This window comes from Mugil cephalus, chromosome 13 (genome assembly GCF_022458985.1).
Source record: "Mugil cephalus isolate CIBA_MC_2020 chromosome 13, CIBA_Mcephalus_1.1, whole genome shotgun sequence".
Lineage (NCBI taxonomy): Eukaryota > Metazoa > Chordata > Actinopteri > Mugiliformes > Mugilidae > Mugil > Mugil cephalus.
Window position 1 is genome coordinate 4,829,339 of NC_061782.1, and position 21,014 is coordinate 4,850,352.

Here is a 21,014-nt window from a genome sequence, read left to right on the forward strand (position 1 = left end):
TGATGGACACTTATTGTAAGAAAAATCCAACACAAATATCATGAATACATGGTTGTCCAGTGTCTGACGCTGCCTTACTAAAATTTTTGGGCTCTTCCAAGCTGAATTCCATTACTTACGAGATGTTTTGTGGTTTTCTTCGGTCTATTGCAAACGTCCAAGCCCTCCGCAACATTTCATCGGAATTCACATCTGGCCTCCGACTAGCTCATTCCAAAACCACCCCTCCAGTTTCTGTGCGCTCGGGATAATTACCCAGTTGAAAGGTCCACTTCTAGTTCAACTTTCGCTCTTTGATATGATGCGGAAATCTAAATTGAATCAGCGACTACAAGCTGAGCAGTCGACAAAAGTTTCTCCTCGTAAAAAGCCGCCGTCGATCCGGTGCCAGACACGTCTGCTGTTGCCGAGGCCAAACAACTCTATCACTGATTCATCTGTCAGGAGCACATTGTTCCAAAAGGCCTGGTCTACACCTATATGTTCATTGGCGAGCTGCAGTTTTGCTAGAATGTACTTTTTGGAGAGCGGAGGCTTTTCCTGGCAGGGAATGCAAGTCAAATTTAATCAATGTCTTTCTTGGTTGTAGATGCAAACATTCTTACACCACCAGCCCCAGAGTTACCTGAATATCATGCTTGTATCTTATATCTGCTTCTGGGGCTGAATTTGCTGGGGAGGAGAGTTTTGAAATGTTTTTGATTCTGCCAGTTGCCAGACTCAACCCATTTTTACTGAAGATCTTTAGATCTTGGCTCGAGGACGAACTCCAACAGCATAGAGACAAGACTCTTAAAAGTCACAAGTCTCCACCGGTCATTCCCCAGAGGAGGCACCATTGTTGGCACCATCATGTGGAATCCCTGAGGCTAATTTTATGGATTCAGATGTGTGATATATGCTAGGGTGTGTCTTCCATGTAACTGATCAGTCTTATTTATAGGACAGTATCACCTTCATTAACAGAATTTGTTGAGATGTTTTTATTTTTTTTTTCTATCCGTCTGACCTGTAAGAAGAGGTCTCAGCCAGGGTGAGGAGGTGCAGCAGGACCTCCTCCTGGGACAAAATCTTCCCATCATCCCTCCACGGGAGCTCAGTGCTGGAGCTCAACGCAGACAACACCTGGAGGACCTGAGGGGAGGGAGGGACGAAGGAAAAGTTAGGAAGTAAACAGCTTCTGTGTTATACGGAAGTCAAACAGATTCATTCATCAACGCTTCAGGAAATCCTTCAAGAAGTTTGTAACAACAAACTGTTTCTGCTTATACTATCTATCTATCTATCTATCTATCTATCTATCTATCTATCTATCTATCTATCTATCTATCTGTGCATCCATCATTTCCCCTCCATCCCTCTCTGCATCTCACACATTCTGAGGGCTACTGGTGAGGGAAGTTGCTCAGGGCCATCCGTCAACACAGCTTTGGTGTCCTCTTCGCAGTGCGGCTGGCAAGTTGCGCCGAGGGTATTTTTAAACCCACCGGTCAGATCCTCCCTACGCACAAGCCTAACCGTGGGTACACAGCTGCCTCCATCTCTCGCGCACACACACACAAATATCTGCACTCTCGCGGATACACAAGCGCATACATGCTGGCGAAGATGAGATGAGCTGAGCTTTTGCGTGCCTCTCCCCTCCTCTCGTTCAGCCGTCGTTCCAAACTAACCTGCCGATATAAAGACTTTCAGCACATTTCTCCTGCACATCTCCATGATTATTATTTCTTCCGAGGCCCCGGCCTGTTATTAGAGCTTTAAAATAAGGCTCGCTTTATACGATCCGTGTGGGTGGAGGGGAGGGACTGTGTGCAAACATCTGTGTGTGTTTTTTTGCATTTAAGCAGCGAGGTAATCTAGTTAGCGGCTGTGTTGTCGGTCAGGTTCAGATCTGAGATTGATCTGAGCACATCTGCAAATAAAATCCAAAAGCACACAGATGTTGATGGCACATTTATGACTTGTACCCAAGATACAACGATGTTTGGTATGTTAAAGCTGCACAAACACATTATTATTACCTGCTTACTGCCGTTGGCTAGGCTAGTTAGCTGGTTGCTAGCTGGTAGCTGACTGCTAGCTTGCTGGTCGGTTTTCAGTTGGACTGGGCTTTATCTTAAAGCATTATCTTATCTTGTGTAATAAATACACTAAACCAATCAAAAGTCAGTGTGTGATGTTAGTAGAGACAGAGTTCTATCAATCAGATCTGCAGTTTGATTTTGTTTTGGTTTTTGTGCCTCGTATTGGAGCCTAAGCCAGTGTATGTGCAATTTGCATAAAATCTCATTAATAGATTTTATTCTCCCAATCACGGCATCACAGTGGTGCGGTGGTTTGCATGTTCTCCTTGTGTCTGTGTGGGTTCTCTCCAGGTTCTTTTAGCTTCACTGTTGATTCTAAATTAGTCGTACGTATCCTAGCTGTGCAACGAGATAAAGCCACGTTGAGGGGAAATCCAGAACCTGACAGAAGCTCCAGCTACGACAGCACCATCAGACCTGAAGGCTGTCTGGATTTATAAAGTATGACGACAGAGAAGAGCCGGACAAACACATAATACGCAAGATGTGAAACCAGAGGTAAATAACACTCATTCATTGTGTGTGGGTACTGTGGGTTTTCGGGAACGGTGTGGGGGTGGGTTGGTGGTCGAGAGCCTTGTGCATGTTGTACGTCATTGTGTCTGTTGTACTGTGACTGTGACTTTTGTTGCTATGTTTCTATGTTGGACACAATCAAAAACGAGACGGTTCCTCTCAAGGGGTTATCCATGAATATATATATTTTTTTCCAAATAACTATATGAAACTGTTTAAAAAATAAAATTTCTCCATATGAAGCGTTGTGAGTTGGAATTGAATCGATTCCGGAGATCAGTGGTGTTAGCTGGCCCTAAGAAAGGTTGTGGGTTCTAACCTGCTGGCCGGCTGAGGCTGGGGTTTGGTCCCACAGTTTAAAGCCATGGTTTTGAAGGAATCTCACGAGGGTCGTACCAGTAATATTTACCTTTCGTTTAGTGCAGGGAAGTACATTACGACAAAAGTCTATCCTTTTACAAAACAATAAGTGCAATTATGTCTGTTTGTTGTTTAGTGCTGGGGGTTCTGTCCATAAAACAATGAACAAATTAGTGACAGATGTAGTTACTTTTATTGCAAAATTTAAGTTAGTGTCTTCTATGCATTTTTTATTTTTATTTTTTGCATTAGACTGGATCCTCTGGGGGGCAGGGTTTGGACTGTGGGACGTATGTTTGACACCCCCGGCCAAGAGGACAGGACAATGAACGAATGAAAACAAACATTAATCGACACAAGTACTAATCCTGGTTTCTGCAGCGCGACAGAATAGGCTATTGCTTGGTAAAATATCTGCCTTCACTCTACTGTTACTGGCAGCAGGCCTGCCATTGTACATAATATGCTGTTTTTTGCCCACCCACTTTAGTGATTTTATTCTTTTGTGATTTTATTCTCTTGGTCTTATTTTAATGTATCACTCTTTACCCTCCTACCAGCCCTTCGGGGATAGATAAAGTCTTTTCTGACTCTGATTTACAACTGTATCAATTGATGACATTCAGTTAGTTCCACTGCCTCTAAGTGGTTCAAATAATCTCATTAATAATGGATATTAATGCTGCATCATAAATACACTAGAGGTAGCACACTGCACAGCTGCAATGTCTTCCAACAGTACATGGAGCACACATACTGTATAGCTCATGCATGTTTTATACTGCTGGAAACAAGTGATCTGGAAATGTTCTGTTGCACCACAATGTAGTGTCCAGCAACCACAGCCGTCCATTACACTTGACAGGAATGTTACACTATTCTTCAGACATTATTTCTCACTGGCTCCGCTCATTTCTCTCTTTTATTGCAAATTAAATTGAAAAACTTCCAATAATTCTGGTCTTTTTTGTGGTACAGAGGGTATTATTTTAGTTTTAACCCCGGTCAGGCGTTGTGTTGTGTGTTTTTTTTTTTGTCTTTACAGTTCAGCCACCCGTCTGTCTGCCAGGTATTTGACTGCTAGCTTCGACCCAGCTGGTCTCGCCATCCCAGCTTCTTTTGACTTTTACAACTTCGCTTTAATGAGCTCCCGTCTTGCGACACACTCGACTGCCCACATGCTCAAATATACACAGTCACAGGAAAACGTGCCAACTCAGGCGTACGGGTGTTCATAGCTGTGACATGCAAATAAACAGCGACACCCACCCTGCAAATATAAACTCTGCCCAGCATACACTGCAAAGCTGTCTAGGCTCTGTCTGCCTCCTCAGCCTTTACAGCCCCAACACATTTAATTCAACCAGGTATTCACTGTCCTGGGTCAACGTAGATCCTACACAAAGATATTTGGCTATAATGATTTTTTACACGAAAGTTAAAAAAAAAAAAAAGAACAGCTGTGAGACCAGAGGAAATCCCCCACACACACATTAGCTGCCCTTCAAGCTATGGCTCCATAAACTTCACTAGTATCACGTCCTCAGACAATATCACCGTCTATTCCGCTGGTTTCATGACGTATGTGAATTAAATAACATTCAACTTAAAATCTAGACTTCAATAAAGATGTGCTTTCTATTTGATGGGTTTGACATGGGTCTGGGCAGTATGAGCAAAAATGCATATCACTGTATTTTTTTTATGCATAATCATGTGTTCACAACATTTTCTACTGGTTGAAAGAGGAATTAATGCAGTAGATTGACTAAGTATGGACTATTTTACTGTGATGATGAGTAAATATTGTAGAATAATCCCACACTAGTAAGAAAACAGGTTTGCATGGCCCCGTGTTACCACAGCCTGCTGATGTGGAAATCTGGGGGACATTAAAATACAAATAAAATAAATGTTATCAAGATGAAATGAAGAAACAGGGACAATTATGGTTTTATTTATTTTCTCATATTTGTTCATATTTAAACATATTTAAACTGCTACGTTTGTCATGTCAATAGCAGCATGACCGACTACCGTAATAGTTGTAGTCTCTGCGAGAACTTTTTTTTCTCATTCATAAAGAGCTAAAATTGGGGACATTTTCAGGGACAGGTATAGATGGTGGTCAGGTCTTTCAAAAGACGTTTGGTCACTCAAAAAAAAAAAAAAAAACCCAAACCAACATGCCAACTTCCTTTGCCCAAAGGAAATTTGAAATTAATTTCTTAATTTTTGGACCTTTCCATCTTCACCACAATTCACAGTGATGCAGTAGCACCATGTTTGTTTAGAAGCGCTACATTGAAAATGGTGGGGTCTGAAACATTGTCAACAATATTAATTCAAATTATCTTACAATTACTATAATTAATTATATTATATTTCCAATTTACTGCAGTTGTCCAGAAAAGCGAATCAAGTTTCTTGCCACTTAAATGTCAAAACAGTTTGCAAACTGCGTACTCTTTGTCCAGCTTATTAGTTCCTTCTTCCATGTGAAATGCCTCCAAATGTCAGCTTTAGTGCTTTGGTGTGGAAGTCGTTCACGATCGACCTAAATCATGACTTTTTCTTTTAAAATCAACACTAAGATATTCAAAATCGATACAGTATCAGAAGAAAAAGTATCACGATATATCGCCATATCGATATTCTTTCCCATCCCTACAGTATAGTATTTGTTATTTTATCTGTTCTTCGAGTCAATGTGGTATTTAACCTGAATAAGTGCTGAATAGACTTGGTAAGCATCGCTGGATGGAAAAGTCCTTGGCCTGCACCTTTCCCAGAATGCCTCAGTGGAGTCCAGTGAAAGCTATGGCAACTGGCCCCGTTGTGTTGGCGCGTCCTTGGCGAACGGGGAGGCTCCACTTAACGGGGGCTGACACATAAACATTAACGGCTGGCCTGTAAAGCAGAGCCGGGCGAAGAATGCACTACCGACCGAACACATACGTAAAAAAAAAAAAACTAAAAAACTAAAACAGAGCCCATATAAAGCGCGCAGCAGTCGGCAGCAGCGGTAGAAGCGTGGCGGCGCACACACATACAGTCATTGAGTCGTGTCAGTTCTGGAGGAGTGTTAACGACAGGAGCAGCAGAGCAGGTCTGCTGGCAGCCTCCTACTTGCTTTATGAACCCGCTGAAATACGACCTTCTGTCCCCAAACAGGAAATAGGCTGCACCTTCCTCTTCAAACCTTGTTAAGAGTGGAAACCTTCCCAACGCTCTCAGCGGCGTGTGGAAGTGAGTGAGTCAGCTCGCTGCCAGTGCGCTTGGCGTTGCCCCATGCGGCCGATTAGCCTCTCACGCAAACCCTCTGCGAGATAGATCGGGGACCTTTAATCAGTTTGCAGCGAACGCCGCTGTGGTTCGGTGAAGCTGTGTCGAATGGGAAAACCATATTTGTTGGAGAGAGTTCCTCATTTTTGCGATGGCAGGACTTTGGGGTTCTGTTTGGTTACGGCCTCGCACACAAACACACATCTATAAAACAACCAGACGCAGGTTCTCAAACAACCAAACGCACCTCCTCTAATGTCTTTGTGTAAATGTGTGTGTGGTCTCACCTTGGCCAGACACTGGGGGTGTGTTTCACGGAGAGCCAAGCTGGTCAGGTTAGACAGGGTGGTCTCGTCCAGCCACTGAGGCCTCCTCCTCCTCTCCTTTTCTTCCACCTCCTCCAGCCTCCTGAGGACCCCCTCCACTGCCAGCTCCCTCACCTCATACTGAGGGCATCGAAGCAGACGCTCCAGGAGCTGGCTGGTCGGCTGAGGCCTGTTCCACAGCTCTGGGACCTCCACGCAGGCACTGAGGGCCACCTGGGCCAGGCTCATCAGGTACTGGGTACCGCCGGGCTCAAGGGCGGCAGAGGAAGAGTCGGAGGTGACCAGTTCCGAAGACATCAGGACGGAGAGAACCATGGGACGCAGAGCGCCGACCTCACCATCTGACAAACACATGAACCTGAATGAGTTAGCGGACGATGCGGGATGAGGACACACATTCAGAGTCTTTATTAATGTCATGATTGAAGCTGGATGGTTGTAGTTTGATAGAGACACAAACAACACTAATTTTACACTAAATCTTTGGTCACCATTGGGTGGCGGGTTTATTTTAAATAGATACGACCAATGTCTGTGAAGGTTCTCAGTCATGCAGGTCACGGTCAATTATCTGAGCAGGTTCTTCGGTTCTAAGGGACTCGTGGGAAGTTTGAGGTTTCAATAGAAAACTAAGAACTTTAAACATTCACACAAATATAATATGGTCCTATGATGCAGAATCTCAGCTTCTATTTGAGGACATTCAAATCCACATTGGGCAAAAGATGTAGGAATTACAACCATTTTGCTAAACGTTTGACCTTCCTCAGGGGCTCGAATATAACAAAAATATCAACCTAAACATATGTTTCAAGAATTTTCTGCAGGCAACGACTTCCTTGTTCAACCTTTATTAGCTCCAACTTGAGTCACTAAGTACCAATCACCAAAGTTTTAATGTACACAGAGTGTAATTTAATCGGTGTAATTACAGAACAATGGCAACGCGCCAGTGCATAAGTATAAAAGTTTGCAACGGATACGGTGTATAGTCTGGGTGCAGAGCCGTTGTGGACGATGATAATAAGCAGCTTCGGGCTGTTTTCCAGGCTAGAGAGCAGGTATCTCATCTGGCCTGGAAATACAACGAGACCTCCCCAACAGGAGCCGGACAACGTTAGCGGTAGGAATGTATGGGAGGATGAGATGACGGAGCGCGTCCCTTTATTAGCATCGTAGCTACCGCTCCTTTGGTACTGAATCCTGCTGCAGCCCTTTAATCCACACAGGTTTAAAGAAAACATCTTGTACTTTCTATTTTCAAGAACTCTGGAACACACCGACGCTGCACCAAACTGACCCCGTCGCCAAATAATATTAATCAAGACGGAGCTTTCCTTAATCGCGACTATTAAAATCATAAGGATTAAGACAGTCAAGAGACTAACATCTGCACAAGCTATACTAACACACTCCCACTCAGCGAAGCTAAATAATAGCGAGAGTAGACCAGACTGAAGAGGCCAGAGTCTATTCTATTTTTACTTTTATAGAAAAGGCTGCATCAGTGTTTGTTGGGAAATGCCCATTACTGTGCCAGCCCAACCACCTGTGAACATACAGCCGCGGGGGAGTAACAAATAAACACACATATGTGCACACACACACACACACACACACCAACTTTTGTGTGAAATAGAAGAATAATCCAGAGGCTAGGAGGCTGTAGAGTAACCTGAACCAGAATAAAGCTTTGCTCCGGCCTATAGTGCAGCTAGAAGCCTCCATACAGACCCCTGATTTGACAGCCAACTCAATTAGTTCAACACACACACACACACACGCACAAAGCTTATGAAACCCAGTGCAACTCAATCTGGCCCTGCTGTACCTCTCAAAACACGGCTTGACAAAAGAGCGGGAAATGCCGCATTCCTCCAGAGATGGGCCGGGTTACCGTGGAGAAGGGCCAGGTTACTATGGAACCTGATCCTCAAAGGGGGGTCCGGAGCCAAATAAGTATAGCCCTAATGGTTATAATGGGGGTTAAGGGCACAGTAATGACACTGATGATGAAGGGAGGGGAAAAAGAGGAGGATGTCTGCAGGAGAACGGGTGTGTGTCAAAGAGAAAACAGCTGTCTGTCATGGTAGAAATAAGTGTGTGTGTGTGTGTGTGTGTGTGTGTGTGTGTGTGTGTGGCAAAGTGTTTTAGAAACAGCATGTTACCATTAGCTCGTCCCAGGCTAATACACTCAACTGCGATGCTGCAGTCATGATTTATACGGGACTCGTACGACGTTGCTCAAAAACACCACAGGCCCAGAGAAAAGGGAATCAGATCAAGAAGCGACTAAAAATACTTTAAAGTGTGATGATTAGAGAAAGACAATAACAGAAAGAAAACAGAACCTCCACAAGTGGAAAGAGGAAAGAGTAAAAACATCATTAGCCCGGGATGCAACGCTGTTTTTTTATGAAGGTATTTATTAAACTGGAGTGGCGGCGGAGGGAGAAGCAGCCAAGTGTTCCCCTCAGCAAATGAAAGGCATTCCTGTCAGGGCCACTTCACAGTGATTTTTCATTACTAATCATAAATAGCCATTGTTCTCCCACAGCTGTGTTTATTTAAATCCGTGTAATGCGGCTCATGTGCAAACCTGCGGCTGGGCTCTATCTAGATTCCATTAAGCTGTGATTACTATTTGATATATTTTGGGATACGTTGGGATGTGGTCTGTGTCACTGGAGATCAATGCGAGCGGAATGGTTTTGATAAATGCCGTGTAGGCGGGGGGGGAGACTCGGGAGAATATTTAAACGCTTTCTTGAGCGCTTAAGTGGTATAGAACCAGTTGCATGCACGGCTCTAATGATGACAGCGTTGATCGGGGATTTCGATCAATCACTAATTGATTAATTGTCCAATTGCTCCAAAACAAAACTGCATTTACGTTGGCCTTCGCTGCAGTTCATGTTTCGAGCCAGTTCCCAGACATTAGCACGCTAACAGTCCCGTTCAGACCCTGCACTAATATCCAGCCTGCTCAATCTGAATGGAGGTGGCCATCTGCCATCTGACACTAAAAAAAGTTCCTCCACACACTTAACTCAACTTGTAGAACTGAGTGGCGACACGTCTTCAAGAAATTCTACAAATCCAGTTGCCTTTATTAAACGCCTTTTGGTGAAACCATGACCTGGATGACTGAGAACCTTCACAGACATTTCAGGACATGCGTCCCCAGCCAGCACTTGACATCCGATCTCAGTTTTGTTCTCTGTATGCAAATAAACATCTAGTTTACATCTCATATTAGAACAGCTGGTGTCTCCGGTGGATCGCTACCTACGGCTTTATCAGAACCGTCAACAGCTGTTAGTTTTGTGCATATGTTGAAGTTTACACAAATCTCAGATTATAATTCGAACTCCGAAGACTTTAAACCGGGGGTGTACAACATTCTCCAGGCCAAGGACCGAGGATCATATTTGCTCTATATTAAACTCGGCCTAGTGCTATTTAAAAATACACATTATTATTGCCACTTTGCATTCAATATTAAGCTGTAAAAATAATACACAGGTTATCCAAAAAAGCGTTGAATAAGATCAGCTGGACTTGTAGAATTTCTTGAAGACGTTTCGCCACTCATCCGAGTAGCTTCTTCAGTTCTGATGAAACGTCTTCAAGAAATTCTACAAGTCCAGCTGATCTTATTCAACGCTTTTTTGGATTACCATGACCTGGATGACTGAGAACCTTCACAGACAATACACAGGTTCAAATATGTATTTTTTGTTTTATTTCAAACGTGCAATTGACAGATAAAGAGAATAATTGACAGATTCAAGTTTTAAATTTAAACATATTAGTGATGGCAGCCAGCTGCACTGTTAGCTTCTCTTCTGCTAATATTGCAGAACGCAACTGGGATTTCACCTGCAGACTGAATAGGCTCTCGGACAATTGCAGGGAACCTGACAGGGTCAATGTGTAATATAAGGCTTTGTGATTGGCTCAGCAGTGAGAGGGGCGGGGCCTGCTGTGTACAGAAGGCTTAGATTGACAGGTCTAATGTGGCGCTCTCAGTGTTGATAACTTCTTCTGCCTCCATTTATCCCTTTACTAAAATATGTTGGATTCATATCCAACCAAAGATTTTGCAACCACTAATGCTCCGATTGCGCCGTACGAATGTTAATGACATCTCAGAAGGGGATCCTGGTAAACAGCACCAGTGTAGCGAGGTGCTAGCACGGCTGCAGCGTCTTCAAATCTTCTGGTATTTACAGATTTACAAATATTTGTCTGAAAAGAGTAACCTGACATCTCTAATAATCAGAAGAATGTGCGCGGGCTGAATGGAGACGTTGTTTTAGCTCCACGGCGTAAGAGAAGCTTGGCGCGGAAAACAAATGAATGCTATTGTAGCTGATAGCCATCTCAGCCCTTGAGATGTAACACCAAAATTGTTTTGTTCAATTTCCTGAATGAAACCACGAATAGAGCATATAGAGAATACACGGCACAGCAAAGCAAAACAAATATCGCAGTCTGTGGTTACATGGCAGTGCTGATATCCCCTGTGTGTATGTCATTCACATGAAACTTGAGGCTTGAGAGATCAGCCTCAGCCTCAACACACAAAGTGAAAACAGTAGTACAACTATGAAAATTAAACATGCAGGAAAAAAAAAAAAGAAACCATTGCATGAGAAAACTGCTTGATATCATCGGTGGGTGAGACTTTTGCCTGTCCTGCGTGGAGGTTTAAGAGAAGCAGAAGCGCTACACATAGTGTGTGTTGGCCTGTTAAATACAACCAAGACATGTGGTTTAAAGATGGGTACTGGACCGAGTTTGAAGGGAGAGCAAGGGGGGTCAGAGTTCTGGTCCAGAGATGACAGAGATACAGCCACATTCACTCATACCACAACATTTAAACCCTGTTTGTTAGAGACACGTTGCTGTGGAAACAGACAGAGGAGTCCATTATGCAACGCTTCAGCACATATGAAGAACGTACTACTTGTGTGTGTGTCTCTGTGTGTGAGTTTTATACATTGAATTAAGAGTTGTGCCACGAAAAAGAAAGTGCGCTGCATTCCCTGCGACACTAAAAGCAGAGTGGAGCTAGAACTTTGGCAAGACGCTCGCACGTGCTTTCACACGCAAGCACACAGCTGGATTTCACATCAGCTTCCACCGTCATTACCCGAACTGCGAAAAACAAACCCCAGACGCTACGTGTGTGTGTGTGTGTGTGTGTGTGTGTGTGTGTGTCTGACAAGTGTGAAGGACCTGACCTTCACATGCTGATGAAGTTTTACAGTCCCTCTAATAAACTAAACTGTGCGTGTGTGTGAACGCATATAATATATACTGTATATACAGTGCAGCTTGGAAAGTGTTTCTGTCCCCGTTTGTGCATAAAAAAGGACTAAAACGTCAGCGGTTACAAGCAGACACACAACTCCTAAAACGAGACGCACAATCAAACAGTGTGGCGCTTGTGTAGCATTTGCTTATTGAATTACGAGAATTTAGAATTACAAGATAATTTCAAGGTTAAATTAGAGGACCCATCTGTTCGGAAGTTTTTCAAATCAATGTAATGAGACTCAGGTGTCGTCAGTGCCCTGTTGTGTTAAAAAAAAAAAAAGAAAAAGAAAAGGCTTCACAGCACGTGTGTGGAAGTGCACGACGACACAGACAAATGAGCTTTCTGACAACCTCAGAAAAAGAGTTGTTGTTGCTCATCGGGGTGGGGAAGGCTGCAAAACCATCTGTAAAGCGTTTGTAGTCCACAGTCAGTCAGGCTGAGAACAAATGGAGGAGATTTAAGATGACCGTTACCCTCCACATGAGTGGTAGACCAACAAAGATCACAAGGAAAGCAGGGGAACGTCTAAGCAGCTCAAAAGCCTCTCCGACATCCGCCATCAGCAGAACACAGAACAACCGTGGTGTGACGGCAGCGTGGCAAAGACAAAGACAAAACAGAACATTTCTATCCGCCTGCAGTTTGTTAAACATCATGCGGACCAGCCAGGAGACTATTAGGAAAATGTTTTGAGGACAGATGAAACCAAAGTAGAACTGTTTGGTTCAAATGTGTTTGGAAACAGAAAAACACTGCATTCCAGCGCAAGAACGAAAGATGGAGGTGGTGAACGTCCTTTTTCTTAGGGCCTGTTTAGCTGCATCTGGGCCAGGACAGCTTGCTATCATTGATGCGCCAATGAATCCTGTCCTTCTACCAGTGAATTCTAAGAGAAAATGTCAGGACATCTGTCCATGAGCTGAATATGAGGAGAAACTGGGTCAAGCAGCAAGACAATGAGCCCAAGCATGCAACTCGTTCTACAGAAGAACGGCTAAAGAAGAACACAGTGAATGATTTGGAAATGTTGTGGAATGGAACTGAAACAAACCCGCCAACCTCTCAGACCTGAAGTGGTTCTGTTTTAAAGGAATGAGCTAAAATTCCTCCAGACGACGGATCAGCAGTTACCGGAAATGTAGGTCACGGCAGATACTGAAAACAAATGCAACAAAAAGTCTACTTTTTGGATTGTTATGTGGAAATATAAAAAAAAAGTCTTAAGGGTGGAAGTGTTTTTAAGTGGCACCGTATGTGTTAATGTGTGGAAGTTATGCGACTTTTCTGGAAACATTACTGTCAAATAATAAGAATTGCTTACACATTGAAGAAAATTATTTTTTTTCTTTCTCCTGGCATATTTTAAATATCTTCATGGACAAAAACTTAGGGAACACCATTCCCTCTCTCTGTGTGAGCAATGCAACCAAAGAGCGTTGAGTAGTTGTGAAGAGGTAAAGGATTTCTTCCCTGAGTCATGTGACACCATTTGAGGTCCTGACTCCCAGTTTGGAAACAACTGTAAATAAGCATCAAGTAGTAATTTCTAAAAGACGGAGGAGGGATATGAAGCTCTTCTTTTGACTACAGCTGTAAGCCTGGAAAAGCAGATGTTAAAGTTAAATGTGTGCGAGAATCCAAATCTGGAACTCCATGGCTTACCAAGCTGTCAGAGATGAACATCAATCCCAATGCGCTAAAGTTGCAGGAAGCCTAATTATGGCAACACATTTTCAGTGTCTGCTGAGACAGATTAAACTTCAAGGATGGCCAGAGGAGCAGTGACATATTTAACCATCATCATCATCATCATCATCATCATCTGCTAGAAGCACTAATGGAAAGACATTAGATTCCAGTAAATGTTAAATGCTTTTGTGTGATTTCTTTTCCTCTCCGTCGGTGTCAGCCTTCTTTTTCCCCACTTTGCTCTCTCCCTCAAAGCAAACTCCTCGGCTTATTTTACTGGCACGGCCGAAAACCGAAGAAACAGAAGACTGGCAGAGGTAGAGGTGAAGCAATGGATGGAGAGGGCTTATTTAATGAGTCTGCGTGGATCAAAGGGCCGGGGGAATAGAAATGTGTGCACACACACGCATATATATAAAGATGCATGCACCGAGACCTGAGCTGAGCGCCAAGAGAAACTGGCTGGTACATGCAAAGTTCCTACTTACAGCCGTGTGCCAGTTAACGGGGGAAAAAAACAAAAGTAATATTGAAAAAGAGGATTGTTCACCTCCTTTTCCCCTTGTGCCAGGCGAACTGCAGAGCCAGCTGCTTTCATGTGAACTTCCACAAGCTGTGGCTTTTTTAAATCTAACCCCGATTCATCTGAAAAGGGCAATTGCACAACAGGAGAAAGGTGAGGGATTAGAAGCGAGGGCCCAGAAAACAAAGTAAATAGATAGAGGAACGCAAACTGCAACAGAGAGGAGGTGACGGACGACGCTAAAGACGGACTTATGATAATAATAGAGGCATTAGAGGTGTGTGAGCTACAGGCTGCTTATTTAGTTATGTAAGGACCCGAGCCAAGTTGGGCAAGTTGGGCAATCTGCAGGCTTGTTTGGAGAAATCCCTGGTATTTCCACTGTCAAGACGAACATGTGTTCAGCACATGGCCGACCGAAAACACAAGTCCCTCCTCCTCCGCCTCCTCCTCCTCCTCCTCTCTTCATAGAGCGCTGCTCTATAAACTGGGTCATAGGCACAATCCCACCATCTGTCAGAGATCGCTCGCCTTTGGTTTCACATTCCTCCACCGCAGAGACCCCCACAGGTCTGGGCACATGTGCACACAACCACACACACACACAGACAGACGCACACAGACACACACACACACACACACACACACACACGCCCCAGGGGGCTTCTGTGAACTACCCGATACATGAGGCTGACTTCTGTCAACAATAAGTCTAAATGGAGAACACAGCAGCGCACAGGCTCGCCAGCAAACGTCGCAGGGCTGTCTATTCAGACGCTTCGAAGTCAAATTAACAGCAAATGGGGGCGGGAGGGGGGGCAGTTGCTGCCCACTGGGGTGATCGACGGCTTCAGCAACTGTCTGACATCAGCAAAAGAGCATCGAGACTGAAAGACACGTTTTAAAGCAGCAAATATTTTTCACTCAATGAGGCTTGAATGTAAAGTAAAACTTCAAAAGGCAAAAGTCATTAAAGTATTACAAATTATTATACACAGTATATATATATATAATGTATTATTGGTTGTTTTTATTTCTTATATATCCTTTATATCTGAATATGACCAAAATAAACTAAAACTTAATTTTAAAAATATATACAGCATGCAGAATTTGTATTTAACCAGGTTGCTTTTGCAAAAAAAGAGCCACTAAAATAGCTTGTAAGTCTGGCAACAGGGTGAGACATCTTACGTCCAACTGTCTTCTCAAGTTCAGCGTTAACCTGGAGGGGAACCGACTACACAGTGGTACAATTGTACGATTGTATGATTGCTGGCTTCTCCGCTCTGGAACTAGGATCTGAACACTGAGTGATGAAAACACTAGCCTGGAAACCAGACCAACTTCCCCCGACCACAAGTGTTTTGTGGCGGAAGGTTGGTCTCGAGTCGCTCCGTTGGGAACTGATTAAGCTCCAGCGAAGCTCTGGCCGAGGCCAAGAGTAACTTGTGGCTCTGATTGGTTGTCTGACAACTCAATTGAGTGTTTTTTTTTTTTTTTTTTGCCTGTATTAGTTGAAATGCGTCCCGTAATGAAATTCGAATGACGTTCGAATCACCAGACTCCAATAAGAACCGAGTGTGGCGAAGGCAGGTTATGAAAACATAGGTTAGGTTCTTGCTGCAGAAAGAGCTGCTGAACCAGCCAGGAAAGAATCAGCCTGAGTCACATACGGCTGTAGATAATGACGATGGTGTTTGGCCGAAGCCTGAGCAGGAAGCGTTTGTAGAAATAGCTCCACAGGTCTCTGCTATCTACGCTGCTGTGGACCAGCTTGGAGGAGATTAACCACTCTGGATGATGGGGAACTCCTCCATCACACAGTATTTTCTTTGATGTCTCATAACTGGCAGAAGAAGATTCGCCTACAGCTTGATAGGAAACTGCCTCGTAAAGAGTCATCTCTGGATACCATCAGACATTTAACAGGGTCACCTTTGTAATAGAGCAGACTAGACTTTGTACTTTATATCCGAGAAGATCAAGGCAGAGTTCTTAGATCTAATGCGTGCGGTCTCCAAGGTAAACTCCAGTGAGGACCAGGTTAAATTAAGGCCATCAGCGTGGCCTTAATGACGGCGTGTTGATCTAGGCAAGTGCACTTGTCTCAGATGTGCCCGGTTGCAAGACCAAAGCAAGATACTTGAGCAACAGTTAACTGGTTTAAGGAGTGCTGGGACTTGGAGAACCCAAGCCGTCCAGAGACTCTCCAAGCTCTGTGATGGATCAAATACCAAACAGACATCTTATCTCTACTTCGCCAACATTACGGTACAGTCATGTTGAGGTACTTGTCTTTGCGGTTACTTTCAAAGTGACATTCAGACTAAAGGCTGTTACACACTTGAATTTCTTCTCTTTTGCAACTTGTTATCGGCACATCAACCAAGCAGAAGTTTTTTCTAATGTGGTGTCCGGTTGCTGTTCTATGATGGGTCAGAAATTGGAAGTGGGCATGGTTAATAAGTTAATGCACAGCTAACTTGAACAAGGTACTGCTTTAATTTTTTATAAAAAAGGCAGCATTTCCTGTACGACAAACTCCTCAAACAACTTCTTCAACGTTCCCCAACTTATGCCTCTCGTCGTCCGTCTCACGCATTTTAGCACTCGAGTTTCTTCTTAAGCACAAATGATTTGGCCAAAATGAACATTTTTCCTTGTTCTCGCAGCCCTGGGAGCGAGAACAAACTTCTCAAGTCCAAGTGAGTATGTTTTCAAAGACGCTACACCCACATGATTGCCTGGACACACTGTGTTTGTGTCATGCCTATTTTTGCAGCTCTTTGTTAAAACACTGGTAGTGACCGCTCACCTTCCAGAAGACTGATTTTCGGGCCACACAGGCACATCAAGACATCCAGGAAGGCTCCTCTGGTCACCACACAGTTATTCTGTCTGAGGAGAAAGACAGAGAGGGAATCATTCGTCTTTGATCTCAATCTCTAAAGGACTGAAGAAGTGTTTAGCATGTCTTGGGAGGCGGTTTGTTCCTGCGACCTTTCCATAATGAAGGATCTCTTTTATTAGGGAGACAGCTTAAATGCTTCTCAACCACTTATCGATTTAAAGAGATAACGCCACAGCCTCTAGTCCCCGATCATCTGCTTTCTATTAAGATCACAGGCGGAGATTTTAGGAACAAGCTGATGTCTCACTGCGAAAAAACTGAATTAGGTCGATGAACCTAATTGAATCATTTTGACTCTACGGACTCGAGATACACTTTTTCAGGAGCTGGAACACAGTGAGCTGAAAACATCGCATATACATTCAGGAGCCTGAGAAACAGAAAATAAAAAAACTTATGAGTGCAAAGAAATTAGTTATTGTTCAGGTGGCTGTGGAAAAAGATTAATTAATAACCAAATACAAAAAATAAATCAGAGTTAACAATTCATTCCTTACTAGTGCATTTGGTGCAACAGGTTTAATAGTGGATCTGTAAACTCTCAGGCTATCAACAATCTGGGCTGAACTTTAGTAGCTAGGGAATTAGTCCCCAGTTCTTACCTGATTGTCAGGAGGTTTGAATTTGTCCTAAAATCTGAGCTACATGCAGTTAAAGCATAAACCGTATATAAATATGGACAATGCATGCCCACGCTGGCCAAACTGACGCCATTTTTCCCGGGGAGTGTGGTGCAGAAAAATCCAAGACTGGAGCTGGGATATCGATGCCCCGCCCACCTTTAGCGCCGCCAGAGTCACTCTCATTTTCATTTAATTAAATCACGCCTCCTGTTTTTTCCTCCCCCGGTTACAAAGTAATGTTGGATTACACACTGTGCTGAACACTCACGCTCAGTGTTTTAGTTTGGCCCAAGTCCCATCCACTAACATGGAGGGGGTGGAGCTCAAGACATATACTGCAGCCTCCAGCCACCAGGGGGAGCTCTACTTGCTTCGACTTCACTTCTAAGGAGCTGCTCTGTCATACATCTTTATACTGCCTATGAGTTAATATATATTTTTTTTCCAAAAAGGACTTGATAAACGACAAATTAACTGATCTGAAATATTTTTGTCCATTAAGCGGGTTTGGATTGGTGAGTTTAGCATGAAATCTTTTACTTTACACGGTTAGACTTTATAGATCCACAAGGGAAATTAACTCGTCAAAGTAGCTTAATTGTTACAGAAAGATGAACTGTTATACAGCTGGATAGAGTAGGGAACAAAAGAAATTCTAACCAGACTTTATAACCACAAATATATAATTTAATTAGATTTTGTGGCACATTCTCATCTTTTCTGTCACCCTCGGTTTGACTTCACACGGCCCCGGTTGAACTGGTGCATGAGAGCTGTGACTCAACAGCTTGTGGGATAACATGCAGAGTGAGACAGTGGGCATTTTCATTTGTGGCAAATCCAAAAAGGCCAGGATTGTGCGACATCATATGAGATGCCCCCAGCTCTGTGATCTTGGATCTGGCTAATTCCTTAAACACGCACAAAGTCTGGCAAACAGAAACTCGCTTCCTGCGTATTCAGATAAAAACACCCAGTAGCTGATTTTAAACCCTTGCTTTTACCCCAATCAACATTTAACCGTTATATTATTTGTGCACATTGACATACAGGAAATAAGTTGTGTATGTACGTGCATGCATTCAATTAAGCCCAGAAGTGTGTGTTTGTGAGAGAGAACAAGGCAAACTGTGTGTGAGCTTGATGTCATGTTTTCATCGCTCAGATATTAATAACACACACACACCAATTTCTCTGCGCACTCCACACACACAATGCATACGGTGAAAAGCATGGGGAAGATGGCGGGGGAGTGTGCGTGTGAATGGAGCCTGACTGAGAACAGTTGTATATAGGTTTGATTTAATTTGTGCCTGAACGTGAGGTAACAACATAACATCACTAACATCCCAATCCAAACAACACCCCGGGGGCTGAGGTGCCTCCTCAGAGCCAAAGTCAGCTGCAGACGGACGAGCGCTCGCAGTCAACGCTGCGGCGCTGACACCACGTGCAGCCCGCTGAAAAGTCTGAAATGACACAACTCAGAAACGGCGCGAGCCAAAAGCCGACACTGACTCAGACCGGGCGAACAATGCATTCCATCCTTTTTGGACGGCAGCTGCTTAAAATTAGTGGTGTTCCGGACGAGTCAGGAGGTTTTTCTTTTTCCAAAAACAGAGATCCTCTGACCTGTGATGTCCTTAGATGTAGGCGCCAGGCGCTGTGGTGCTGCCTGATAAAAAAAAAAAAACGTTGGGCGCGCTCTGGTGAGCAAGAATTCACCTCGTCATGTTAATAAAGGCTCATCAGTGCAACCGAGCGGAGCTGGCAGAGGTAGCGTTGCTAACCCGGCGACCCCGCGTTATCTGCTGTTGACCTGAGGAGGGGGGCCTCAGCCGGGGGGGGGGGGGGGGGGGTCTTTTATGAGGTAAACTGCGCCTCAACTTGGGATCTGGATCTGGTGAGAAGGCTGGAGTTGGGGTGAGGGGATATAAGCGATGGTGGGGGGGTGCAGGGTGTCAGCAGCAGGCGGTCTCTTTGAAATGGACATGAAGCGGGACGTGAGGCGGACGCAGCCAGGGAGGGGATGCACGGTGGAACAAGGAGCTATTCTTCTGGCCGCGGAGCTGGAAGAGACGGATGGATGCTTATCTGTGTGTGTGTGTGTGTGTGTGTGTGTGTGTGTCTAGGATTACCGAGAAGCCAGCCACATGCGCTGACGGAGGGCTTCGCCAATGCCACTTCCTGCAGGGAGGGGTCTGTGTGAGTCAGTCTGGTAGGAGCGCAGCAGAAACAGCACCTGTAGACACATCAGAAAACACACGGCTTCAAACATTTATTACGTTCATGCACGAGTGGTGGTGTGAAGGGAAAAAGTTCTGGGTTCACAAACTTACAGAAAATGGAACTAAAAGAATAGGAGACAGTTCGCAGACGGTGAAATAAATACAGGAAATACAGCCTCTGGTGTTGTCAATAGTCTTTACACAAAGACTTAGAAACTTTTGTCCGACATTAACGTTTTGGGAACAGGTTTGATTTTCAGCGTTTACATGCATCAAAAGCCTCTGTACATGCAAATGTCAACCCAAAATGGTGTCCATAATGTGTGGTTGAAGTATTTCTAGTCATGCATCAAGATGCACCAATACCATCCTGTAATAGAGCCGGAAACAATCGCAGGTTTAACAAACTTTATTCTCCAATATTTATTTATTTTTTCTGCATTTAAGAAGGGAGAGGACCAGAAAACCCTCCTAATTGACTGACCTTTGAACCTATTCATTCATATATACAGTATATAAGAAGAATGGGAAGAATGGGAGTCAATTGTGTGATTTTATGTGCATGCTAAAGGCACCTCAACCATGGATGTAGAAGGGATGTAAACCAATGAGCTTATGGACAAATTATGTGTCAGTATCGCTTGACTCAGTTTAGCAGGTGGAGATGCACCTACATGACAAAACATTGCTACAGGAGATGTGTGATTAAGTCCAATGTTATGCATACACTTGTGTCAAACAGCCAGAGATATAAACATGCTAATCCTACTCTGCAATCTCACTAACTGCTAGGCGCTAAACCCAAATTATCTCTTTAGGGGTGAGACAGTTAGCATCCTCCCTTTTGATGTCTTCATTACTCCATGAAACACCACGTAAGACGCCGAAGTGTTGTTTGACCCGACAACGTGCTCCCCGCTCTAGAGAATCACCCTTTCTGACACTTTCAGAGTTTCCCACTGAAGATCAAATCCTTCTTCTTTTCACTATAGCTAATGTGACATTGTGAGACTGAGCCAGTTTACAGCAGGTGGACTGGTGGCTGGGAGTGTTCAGAAGCTAGCACACAGGCTGGCTGGCTGGCTGGCTGGGATGTGTATTCTGGGCCTTGGTAAGTATACGCTTTAAGCTCAGGCC

At 43.9% G+C, this 21,014-nt stretch overlaps 1 protein-coding gene across 1 annotated transcript in view; it reads right to left on the reverse strand.

The window, feature by feature from the left end:
- The window catches only part of thada (THADA armadillo repeat containing), a 111,698-nt gene that overhangs the window by 21,632 nt on the left and 69,052 nt on the right, over positions 1 to 21,014 (reverse strand). The window contains exons 30-33 of the mRNA XM_047603736.1: positions 19,788 to 19,891; positions 16,931 to 17,013; positions 6,536 to 6,915; positions 1,010 to 1,134 (exon numbers count right to left, since the gene is read on the reverse strand). Of these exons, the coding sequence (XP_047459692.1) occupies positions 1,010 to 1,134; positions 6,536 to 6,915; positions 16,931 to 17,013; positions 19,788 to 19,891 (692 nt within the window). The remainder of the gene's footprint in view (positions 1 to 1,009; positions 1,135 to 6,535; positions 6,916 to 16,930; positions 17,014 to 19,787; positions 19,892 to 21,014) is intronic.